This window comes from Symphalangus syndactylus, chromosome 13, assembly GCF_028878055.3.
Source record: "Symphalangus syndactylus isolate Jambi chromosome 13, NHGRI_mSymSyn1-v2.1_pri, whole genome shotgun sequence".
NCBI lineage: Eukaryota > Metazoa > Chordata > Mammalia > Primates > Hylobatidae > Symphalangus > Symphalangus syndactylus.
The window spans coordinates 27,662,468-27,673,915 of record NC_072435.2 but is presented as its reverse complement, the minus strand read 5'-3'; the positions used below and the strand labels follow the sequence as shown (position 1 = coordinate 27,673,915).

At 55.4% G+C, this 11,448-nt stretch overlaps 1 protein-coding gene across 6 annotated transcripts in view; it reads right to left on the bottom strand.

Moving 5' to 3' along the window:
* Positions 1 to 1,278: 1,278 nt before the first annotated feature.
* Positions 1,279 to 11,448, bottom strand: part of SYT3 (synaptotagmin 3) — a 35,854-nt gene continuing 25,684 nt past the window's right edge. For all 6 annotated transcript variants that reach the window (XM_055236001.2, XM_063615680.1, XM_055236000.1 and 3 more), the window contains exons 5-11: positions 10,069 to 10,456; positions 9,430 to 9,648; positions 5,540 to 5,660; positions 5,000 to 5,171; positions 4,769 to 4,901; positions 2,310 to 2,378; positions 1,279 to 1,782 (exon numbers count right to left, since the gene is read on the bottom strand). In XM_055236001.2, coding sequence (XP_055091976.1) covers positions 2,313 to 2,378; positions 4,769 to 4,901; positions 5,000 to 5,171; positions 5,540 to 5,660; positions 9,430 to 9,648; positions 10,069 to 10,456 — 1,099 coding nt within the window. In that variant the 3' untranslated portion in view covers positions 1,279 to 1,782; positions 2,310 to 2,312. The remainder of the gene's footprint in view (positions 1,783 to 2,309; positions 2,379 to 4,768; positions 4,902 to 4,999; positions 5,172 to 5,539; positions 5,661 to 9,429; positions 9,649 to 10,068; positions 10,457 to 11,448) is intronic.

The following is an 11,448-nucleotide window of genomic DNA, read 5'->3' as shown; positions in this document are numbered from 1 at the left end:
TCTGAGCTGGACCAATCAGAATCCTGTTCCTGAATGACACAGCAGCTGAGAGCCAGCTGATTCTCACATTGTTTCCTCTGAAGTTATCTGCTCTGAAGGCAATTACAACAAGTCCTGTTAATTTCTTGCAATGGCAGCAGATCCTGTTAATTTCCTACCCAACAATAGTTCCCCTCCCCGTGCTTCCTCTGGGCAAAGCCCACACCCCACCATGGGGACTGGAAATGACAGATGTTCACTACCCAGACCGGTTTGCAACTCGGGGTAGCCACACAGCTGGGTTCTGGCAAGAGAGAAATAAGGAGAATTATTCTGGGGAGGAAAAAGGGAACACAGAAGGGGAGGCCCCGGTCTACACTGCCTGATTTAGATGCCAGTGTGTGAGAACATGATGCTGCTATAGACAGTTTGTACTCAGGAGGGGAACGAACACCAATCTCAGAGATGCCAACCAGAGCCTAATGTTGTTGAGTAGCTGAACCAAGCCTGGGACTGTCTTTGAAAAATCTGATATGCAAACATGCAAAAAAACTTTCTCTTTCAGTTGGGAAGTTTTTTGTTTGTTTGTTTTTTCAGCCAAAGGTATCATAACAGATACAGCATTATACACCTGGAGCTCCAAGTGGCCATCTCACTGCCACTGCAAACACCTACCTGAGAGAGAAGTCAATAGCCAGGCGCGGTGGCTCACGCCTGTAATCCCAGCGCTTTGGGAGGCCAAGGCGGGCAGATCACAGGAGGTCAGGAGTTCGAGACCAGCCTGGCCAACATGGTGAAACCCCGTCTTTACTAAAAATACAAAAAATTAGCCAGGCGTGGTGGCAAGCGGCTGTAATCCCAGCTACTCAGGAGGCTGAGGCAGGAGAATTGCTTGAAACCAGGAGGTTGCAGTGAGCCGAGATCACACCACTGCATTCCAGCCTGGGCAACAAGAGCGAAACTGCATCCAAAAAAAAAAAAAACGAAAAAGAAAAAGAGGAAAGCAGAAGTGACAGTGAAAGTGAAAGAGTCCCTTGAACACCTGGATCTAACCATGCCTGAAGTCCCTCTGTGTTCATAGCCTTTCCATGGACAGAGGTCTTTCAATCCTGTTTATGGCTTTGGTTGAATTTTGTGTTCTGTACTCACGATGATCCTGACTAACACCATTTTTATAAACTGAGGCTCAGAGAGATCATTAAGTTGCCCAGTCATTGAAAGAAACACAAATTTTTCTGCTTGCAGAGCCAGCATGTTCCAATCCAGTTTCCCAGTCTCAGAGAGGACAGGAGGCCCAGGTGGAGTGAGACCCACGGAGTGTGTTTATTCTGGCGTTGATAGCAGCAGCAGTGGGGGGACCGGCCGGACGCGGGGTGTGGCGAACAGAAGGGGTGGACACAGGTGTGTGTGTGTCTGAAAGGACAGAAGAGGATTGGCCCATTGACGTTCACGGTGAGAACAAGGGTCGGGACACCGAGTCTTGGACAAACAGCAAAGAGACAGAGACAGACAGAGGGTTTTGGGGGGCAGGGGTCCCCCAGACATGCATGGCCCCTCGCCTCGAGGGGGAGCCCCAGGAAAGAAAAGACAGACACAGTGGAGGCTGAATGCCCCCCACCCTGAAAGAAGGAGCTGGGCCGGCCTCCTCTCATCCTCTCGCTTCCAGGGGTAGGAAGCCTAGGGCCAGGGCTGCCCTGCACCAGCAGCTCGGACGTTATGGCTTCAAGGAGATGAATTCACGGTCCGGGCAGGAAAGGATGGGGTCCTGAGGGAGCCTGGTCCGATCCCGGGCCTAGGCCAGACCTGCACGATGGAGCAGGAAAGGAGGGGTCAGCAATGGCAGAGAACTGTGTCACGACCTCCTGTAGCTCCATCACCACCCAGAGACCCAGGAGTCCCAGGCTCAGCCCCTCTTCCCTCAGACCCAGGAGTCCAGGCCCCCAGCCCCTCCTCCCTCAGACCCAGGAGTCCAGGCCCAGCCCCTCCTCCCTCAGACCCAGGAGTCCAGGCCCAGCCCCTCCTCCCTCAGATCCAGGAGTCCAGGCCCCAGCCCCTCCTCCCTCAGACCCAGGCGTCCAGGCCCAGCCCCTCCTCCCTCAGATCCAGGAGTCCAGGCCCCAGCCCCTCCTCCCTCAGACCCAGGAGTCCAGGCCCCCAGCCCCTCCTCCCTCAGACCCAGGAGTCCAGGCCCAGCCCCTCCTCCCTCAGATCCAGGAGTCCAGGCCCCAGCCCCTCCTCCCTCAGACCCAGGAGTCCAGGCCCCCAGCCCCTCTTCCCTCAGACCTAGGCATCTCCACCCCCAGCCCCTTCCCTGTGGCCAGGCTCCTTACCCCTCACTCGGAGTTCTCTTTCTCTGATAGTCCTTTGCTGCCTTTTGTGAAGCTGGTCAAAGTCTTTTCCTAAAGGAGAAAGTCCAGAACGTTCAGGAGTGAGGGACAGAGAGTTGAAACAGATGCTAATCATGAACAGGAGAAGATGTCAATCCTGTTTCATTATTTAGGATGCGCTTTCTCACTTGGCCCTGAAGTGATGGACAGATGGTATTACAATTCCATTCTACAGATGGGGAAATGGAGGCACAAAAAAGCGGAGTCTCTGCAAATGCGAGGAGAGATGAGGCTGTAGGGATGAGTGGGGCAGGTCCTGCACGGCATCAGAGGGGCTGAGACTCTGTCCTGGGGCCACTGGGGAGCCACGGGAGGGCTGTGAGCAAGGAACGGGAGGGGAAGCTCTGGGTGTAGAACGATCTTCTGGGGCCACAGGGAGCACGAGGGGCTGAAATTCATGGGCAGTGTCAGGACTCGGCTTAGACTCTGTGCTGCCAGCGTTGCCCAACATGGGCAGTGGCTCACCAGAAACTCCGGGGAAGGTCTGTGGGATGAATTAATGAATGGATGAATGAGTGAATGACAGAAGGAGGGAGGAGCCTCCATCCTATCCACTTTAGTGGAGTCCCTGTCTTTTCCAATCCCAAATCCGAGTTCTGTGCCCAGCTGCTGGGTCCCTCATGATCACTGGAAAAAAGCCCACAGCAGGGCCAGACTAAATCTGGTGATGTGGTGAAAGTTTCACCCAGTACTAAATGTAAATGTGTGCCCCAAATGCAGCAATCAAGACAAAGAATATTTAATGCAATATTGGCCAGGTGCGGTGGTTCACGCCTGTAATCCCAGCACTTTGGGAGCCCAAGGTGGGTGGATCACTTGAGGTCGGAAGTTTGAGACCAGCCTGGCCAACATGGCGAAACCCTGTCTCTACAAAAAAAAAAAAAAAAAATTAGCAGGGCGAGGTGGCACATGCCTATAGTCCCAGCTACTTGGGAGGCTGAAGCAGGAGAATCCCTTGAACTCAGGGAGGGGGAGGCTGCAGTGAGCCAAGACTACAACACTGCACTCCAGCCTGGGTGACAGAGTGCGACTCTGTCTCAATAATAACAATAATAATAATAATGCAATATTTTAAAAAAATCAAAATTAATGCAAAAAAATCAATGATGAACAAAATATCAAATTTTTAAAAAAAGGCCAGTCTCATGCCACATCAGACTGCTATTTCAAAGGAGATGTATGTGCCCCCATATACTTGCTTTTTTTTTTTTTTTTTTTTAAGGAGAGGGGTTCTTGCTCCATTGCCCAGGCTGGAGTGTGGTGGTGAGATCATAGCTCACCGCAGTAACAAACTCCTGGGCTCAAGGGATCCTCCTGCCTCAGCCTCCTGAGTAGCTGGGACTACAAGCACACACCACCATGCCTAGCTAATTCCTAAATTATTTTTGTAGAGACAGGCTCTCCCCATGTTGCCCAGGCTAGTCTTAAACACCCAGGCTCAAGTGATCCACTTGCCTTGGCCTCCCAAGGCCTGTGCTGGGATTATAGGCATGAGCCACTGTGCCCTGCCCAAGTTTTTATATATTTTTTCTAAATTTATTTTTCCCAGAGTGCTAAACTAGTTGAAAAATACTGAAAAATGAAGTAAGTGTGTTGAAATTCACAACATTATTTTACATTTAAATTTTTCCTATATACCCTAGACAGAATTTGAATAATTTGACTTTCTTGGCTTTTAATGGAGACAAACCTATCAATAACACTTTCTAAATCTACTTCTTTGCTCCTCTTGTTTTCTATTGAGAGAATGGCCATGTTCGATTACTTCTCCTGATCAAGTGATGATCTTAAATGACTTTTTTTTTTTTTTTGAGACAGAGTCTTGCTCTGTCACCCCAGCTGGAGTGCAATGGTGCCATCTTGGCTCACCGCAACCTCTGCCTCCCAGGTTCAAGCAATTCTCCTGCCTCAGCCTCCCAAGTAGCTGGGATTACAGGCATGTGCCACCACGCCCAGCTAATTTTGTATTTTTAGTAGAGACAGGGTTTCTCCATGTTGGTCAGGCTGGTCTCGAACTCCTGACCTCAGGTGATCCGCCTGCCTCGGCCTCCCAAAGTGCTGGGATTACAGGCGTGAGCCACCGCGCCCGGCCCCCTCTATTTTCAACTTAGCCTCATGGGTAACAACAGCAGCGACCACTTAGAGAACGTTTAACTCAGCACATCTCACCTCTATCCTAACAGAAGATGCTATCAACAGTCCCATCTCCTAGTGGGTAAACTGAGGCACAGAGCCCTTGGGTAACTGACTCTAAGCCGCACAGCTAAAGTTGGCACAGCAGGGATTGAAACCTAGGACGCCTGGCTCTGCGGCTCATAAACATGCAGGGCGTTCGTTGCATGGATGAAGGGGCCGAGGGTGCACAGGTGCTTGTCAGGGGTCGGTGTGGGACCCCTACTCACCTCCACTAGCTGATGCCAGTGCTCCACGGGCTTGCGGGGGTTGGCCAGCATCTCTGCCCAGTGCTCGCGGCCGTGCGGGTCGGCAGCGTCGGGGCCCACGCGGCACACGCCGATCACCTCGTTGTGCCCGATGCTGGGGGTTGGGGTCGGTGAGGACCGTGCAGGGCGGTGGGAGGGCCTGTCCCCACCCCAGCCCTCCTGCCTGACCCCCGCCCGGGCCGCGCCCCTCACCAGTCGTAGTCCACCACGGCGATGCTGAGCCCCACGTTCTCCACGCTCTCGGGGGCCACGTCGAACACCAGCGCCTCGTTATACGTGGGGTTCAGCGTGTTCTTCTTGATGGAGGTTTTCCGCTTCTTCAGACGCCGCCCCTCGCTGATCAGAGAGGCCTTCACGTAGGGGTCTGGGAACAGCAACAAAGTAAGGAAGAGAGACTCCCTCCCTCAGACCTAGGGGTCCAGGCCCCCAGGCCCCCAGCCCCTCCTCCCTCAGACCTAGAGGTTCGGGACCCCAGGCCCCCAGCCCCTCCTTCCTCAGACCCAAGAGTCCAGACCCCAGGTCCTCCTCCCTCAGACCCAGGAGTCCAGGCCCCCAGCCCCTCCTCCCTCAGACCCAGGAGTCCAGGCCCCCAGCTCCTCCTCCCTCAGACCCAGGAGTCCAGGCCCCCAGCTCCTCCTCCCTCAGACCCAGGAGTCCAGGCCCCCAGCCCTCCTCCCTCAGACCCAGGAGTCCAGATCCCCAGCCCTCCTCCCTCAGACCCAGGACCCTCACCTGAGAAGCCAGTGAGGTCCATCGCTTTGAGGTTAGAGGCTTTGATGATGGTCACGGTGAGGCGCCCGGCCGTGGGGAGGTAGCAGAGTGAGAAGTTGAGCTCCCCAAGATCTGCCTTTTCCTGCAGTTGGGGCAAAGGTCAGCGATATCTTGCCTCAGCCCCTCTTCAACTCTCCCTGATTTTCTCTCCCATCCGAGCCTCCCGCTTTCCACCCTGACATCCAGGGCTCAGGCTTCCCATCCACTTAACAATCTGACTCTGAGCCAGGGCCTAGTAGCTCCCTGGCCACAGCTGCCCATGACCGTCAAAGCCTATTTGTTCTGCAGGAAAGATTGGAAGAAGCATGAGTGAGGGGAGAGGGAGGAGGGGAGAGAGAGAAGGTGAGAGAGAGAAAACACAAAGAAAAATAGACTGAGACAGAAGCCAAAACACTGAGGGATGCAGCTGGAAAGACAGACCCACAGGCAAAGTTCTAAAGTCAGAGGGACAGAGGCCCAGAACAGACAGAGACAGAGACCCAGAGAGAGGGAGACAGAGACCCAGAGAGAGAGGAGGACAGAGACCCAGAGAGAGAGGGGGACAGAGACCCAGAGAGAGAGGGACAGAGACCCAGAGAGAGAGGAGGACAGAGACCCAGAGAGAGAGGGGGACAGAGACCCAGAGAGAGAGGGGGACAGAGACCCAGAGAGAGAGGGACAGAGGCCCAGAACAGACAGAGACAGAGACCCAGAGAGAGGGAGACAGAGACCCAGAGAGAGAGGAGGACAGAGACCCAGAGAGAGAGGAGGACAGAGACCCAGAGAGAGAGGGGGACAGAGACCCAGAGAGAGAGGGACAGAGACCCAGAGAGAGAGGGACAGAGGCCCAGAGAGAGAGGAGGACAGAGACCCAGAGAGAGAGGGGGACAGAGACCCAGAGAGAGAGGGGGACAGAGACCCAGAGAGAGAGGGACAGAGACCCAGAGAGAGAGGGACAGAGGCCCAGAGAGAGAGGAGGACAGAGACCCAGAGAGAGAGGGGGACAGAGGCCCAGAGAGAGAGGGGGACAGAGACCCAGAGAGAGAGGAGGACAGAGACCCAGAGAGAGAGGGGGACAGAGACCCAGAGAGAGAGGAGGACAGAGACCCAGAGAGAGAGGGACAGAGGCCCAGAGAGAGAGGAGGACAGAGGCCCAGAGAGAGAGGGGGACAGAGACCCAGAGAGAGAGGGGGACAGAGGCCGAGAGAGAGGGGGACACAGACCCAGAGAGAGAGGGACAGAGACCCAGAGAGAGAGGGGGACAGAGGCCCAGAGAGAGAGGGACAGAGACCCAGAGACAGAGAGATAGAGACCCAGAGAGAGACAGAAGCCCAGAGACAGGGGGTACAGAGACCCAGAGAGAGAGAGAGATAGAGAGAGAGACTCAGAGAGAGACAGAGGCCCAGAGAGAGAGATGGCCAGAGGCAGTGGCTTGGGGGTGCATAAAGACCCAGAGAGAGTGATAGTTACCTAGAATTAGAGTGGAGGGGCAGAGACCAGAGAGCGAGAGAGAAACCTAGACTCAGACACCCTACTCCCTGCACCACGAGAGAGAGAGAGAGAGAGAGGCTGACTCAGATAGAGTGGGACAAAGACCAAGCAGACACACACACACAAACCAGCCTGAGAGAGGGCAGGAGATTCATCAACCTCCAGCGAAGTTTCCAGGACCACCCCCAACCTTGACACACAGGCTGGAGCCATGCTGGAGCTAGCTGGGAGCTTTGACCAACCTGGCCTAGCCCTGCAGCCTCCCAGCTGTGCCCACCCAGGGCCCTGGACTCCCTACTCGCTCCCCTCAGGGCATCTGGCCGGGCGCCTCTCTGCCAGAACACTCTTCCCTCTATCTCCTCCTTGGCCTTTGAGACTCCCCTGGTTCCACAAGCTCCCAGATCCCCCACAGCCCTGCAGAGGCTCCTCCTGTGCCTCCCCATAACCCTGGCCCCTGACACAAGGCCCGACCGCCTGGACCTGGAGCTGCCGAGGGCTGCCTGGGGTCCCCAGGCCCTGCTCCTGAAAAAACAGTGGTTGAAGAAATGAATGAAGGCTGGGTGCAGTGGCTGATGCCTGTAATCCCAGCACTTTGGGAGGCTGAGGTGGGTGGATCACCTGAGCTCAGGAGTTCGAGACCAGCCTGGCCAACATGGCGAAACCCTGTCTCTACTAAAAATACAAAAATTAGCCGGGCGTGGTGCCGGGAGCCTGTAATCCCAGCTACTTGGGTGACTGAAGCATGAGAATCACAATCACTTGAACCTGGGAGGTGGAGGTTGCAGTGAGCTGAGATTGCGCCACTGTACTCCAGCCTGGGTGACAGAGAGAGACTCTGTCTCAAAAAAAAAAAAAAAAAAAAAGAAAAAAAAAAAGAGAGAGAATGTACGAATCAGTGGAATGAGTGAGGAAAACCTCGAGTGATGATGATGGACAGAGAAAATGAGAAGGGTGAGCACAACAATGAGGCCAGATGGATACAGAGAGAAGGCCCTGGCATGGGGCTGCCATGGGCGATGACTGGGAGTAGGAGCTGGTGGAACATACAGGGGCCCTGGGACCTTGGAACTGGGCACTTCAATCTCAAAGGCTGGGCTTGAGGGGCCAAGCAGGCAGGCTGGGGAGAGCCCCATGAAGAAGCCTGCAGGAAGAGCTATAGGCACCCAGCTCAACTGGACATCTGTCATTGAACAGATGGGGAAACTAAGGCTCAGAGAAGGGAAGGATCTTGAGGAGGTCTAGTCCTCTCCTGATATGAAGGCCGCCCTCCCCACAACACACACACAGCTACCCCAGATTGGCAGAGAACTGGAATGTTGGATAATCCACAGATTAGATTGGAGCGGGGGCGCTGTAGAGTTGAGGATCTGAGATTTGGTGGGGCAGAAGGGCTCAGGACACACACACAACAAGTACCTAAGAATGGGGCTGGGGAGGGATTGGGGGTACAGGGAGAATGACATACCAGAGGGCAGGGGTCGTAAGGAATAAGGAAGAAGCCACTGGGCCCTATAATCTGCATGCTGGGAGACTAGAGGAGTGTCTGCATATTGGGGATCCCAGGATGGCTGAGGCCTGGGGGATCAGGCTATCAGCATTCGGGCAGGGACCATTGAAAAACAGAGGGTCAGAATATGAAAAAGTTCCAACATCAGGGTTTGGGAAAATTCAGAAGTTCAGAGATTAGAGAGGGATTGGGGCTTCCGGAAGTCCAGACATTGGAAAGTCAGGAAGTTGGAAGGTAAGAAGTCTGGGGTGACAGGGGAGAAGTCATGGGGTTGAGGCAGGAAGGCATCTGATGGCAAAGGGGGTGAGAGGTTGAAAAATTGGATCCAGGCCTGATGCCAACATTTGGCGATGTTGAGGAGAGGAAAGGTGTCCATTGTATCATTATCTGTTCTTCTTTTTTTTTTTTTTTTTTTTTTTTTGAGACGGAGTTTTGCTCTTGTTGCCTAGGCTGGAGTGCAATGGCATGATCTCTGCTCACCACAACCTCCACTTTCTGGTTCAAGTGATTCTCCTGCCTCAGCCTCCCGAGTAGCTGGGATTACAGGCATGTGCCACCACGCCCGGCTAATTTTTGTATTTTTAGTAGAGATGGGGTTTCTCCATGTTGGCCAGGCTGGTCTCAAACTCCCAACCTCAAGTGATTGCCCACCTTGGCCTCCCAAAGTGCTGGGATTATAGGCGTGAGTCACTGCACCCGGCCCATTGTCTATTCTTGCCTGTAAGTTTGCAGTCTTCCCCAGTGTGATACATTTTAACAGAAAAACGTGGGGACAAGAAGTGAGGAAGTTATGAACTCTGAGGGCAGGGGGCTTGCAACCCGGGGGCGTCTCAGGGCCCTGGGAAGGGGAAGGTCAGGGGAGAGGGCCACTGACCGAGCCACCCTCCACGATGTCCCTCCAGAGCGGGCGGTCAGGGGGCTGCTCGGCCAGCTCCAGGAGGTTGTCCAGCACCACCTGGCCGATGAGGTCGTGCCGCGAGAAGCGGTCAAAGTCATAGACGCTGAAGTGCAGTTTGCGTTGGGCCAGCTCGGCCAGGGGCACCGAGAATTGAAACGTCTCATTGAAGACAGGGTTCAGGGTCTTCCTGTGCACCTGGTGATAGTGGGCGATAGGAGACAGACACCGTGCCCATAAGCCCCTCCTCCACAGGACCCAGGAGTCCAGGCCCCCAGCCCCTCCTCCCTCAGACCCAGGAGTCTAGGCCCCCAGCCCCTCCTCCCTCAGACCCAGGAGTCCAGGCCCCCAGCCCCTCCTCCCTCAGACCCAGGAGTCCAGGCCCCCAGCCCCTCCTCCCTCAGACCCAGGAGTCCAGGCCCCCAGCCCCTCCTCCATCAGACCCAGGAGTCCAGGCCCCCAGCCCCTCCTCCCTTAGACCCAGGAGTCCAGGTCCCCAGCCCCTCCTCCACAGGATCCAGGAGTCCAGGCCCCCAGCCCCTCCTCCCTCAGACCCAGGAGTCCAGGCCCCTAGCTCCCTCTCTGTGGGACCCCAGTGTCCAGCCCACTGCTCCGGACCTTGGTCTGAAACTTTTTCTTGCGGTCAGGCAGCAGGTAGATCTTGACGTAGGGGTCTGAGAAGCCGTTGGAGTCCTTGGCGGGGAGGTCCAGGGCCTGCAGGATCCTCACCACCAGCTGGTCTGAGCCGTAGAGGTACCTCAGGGCGAAGCTGATGCGGCCACAGGGTGCCCCTGTGCCTGCCTCTCCAGAGCCTGGGCCCCCACCGCTCCGCCGGCCACCAGGGCCAGTCCCCTGGTACAGCTCTGGCTTAATTTGCCCAATGAGTTTGGCTTTTTCCTCGCCGCCAGGCAGGGGTAAGGGCAGGGCAGGTGGCCGCTCCTCACTACTGGGGTCTGGCTGGGAGGTCAGAGCCTGCTGGGTGAGGGGTCGGGGCAGGGCTGGGTACCTGTAGGGGGTGGGGGGAGACCAACGTGAGGTCAGTGGCTCTGATCTTTGACTGCATGCAGAGACCTGGGAGACTCCTCCCTGCCTTTCCCTCCATCCCCCAGCCAGGTGGCCACAAATCCCCTCCTTTGCTCACTGTGTGAGCTTGAGGAAGCCACTGTGCTCTCTGAGCCTCAGTTTCCCCATTGGTATCTGGGGGCATTCCTTCCCTCCCTCCCTCCCTTCTTTCTTTCCTTCCTTCTTTCCTTCTTTTTTGAGACAGAGTTTTGCTTTTGTCGCCCAGGCTGGAGTGCAAAGGTGAGATCTCGGCCCACTGCAGTGTCTGCCTCCCAGGTTCAAGCGCCTCAGCCTCCCGAGTAACTGGGATTACAGGTGTGCACCACCATACCCGGCTAATTTTTATATTTTTAGCAGAGATGGGGTTTCACCATGTTGGTCAGGCTGGTCTTAAACTCCTGACCTCAGATGATCTGCCTGCCTCGGCCTCTCAAAGTGCTGGGATTACAGGCGTGAGCCACCACACCCAGCCTCATTCTCTCCATTTCAAAGCTAGCTCCAGCCCAGACCTGTGCATGCACCAGCTTCCAGTAACCTCCTTTGGACCTCAAGCCGGTGACCCAGGATGCTTCTCCATGGACCCCTGGGGCCCCACATAACACAGACCTTCTTTGAACCCTCTTCTGCCCTTCTGTTAATCTCCCTGGCCATCTCTCTATCCCCACTGCCCTGGTCACAGCTCAGGCCTTGCCCTCTCCTGGACTCTCAGCCTCCAGTGTCTCCCTCCAGCCCACCCCCATATGGCCCCAGAGGGTTCCTTCTACATCCAGAGCTGAGCCTGCCCCTCCCTTGCTCACGGCCCTCCCATGGCTCCTCAGTGCCCTCAGGACAAAGTCCCAGACCCTCAGGCGGGCACTCAAAGCCCCATGTGGTCTAGTGTCCATAGCCACATCTCTGGAGTTTTCTTTTTTCTTTTTCTTTCTTTCTTTCTTTCTT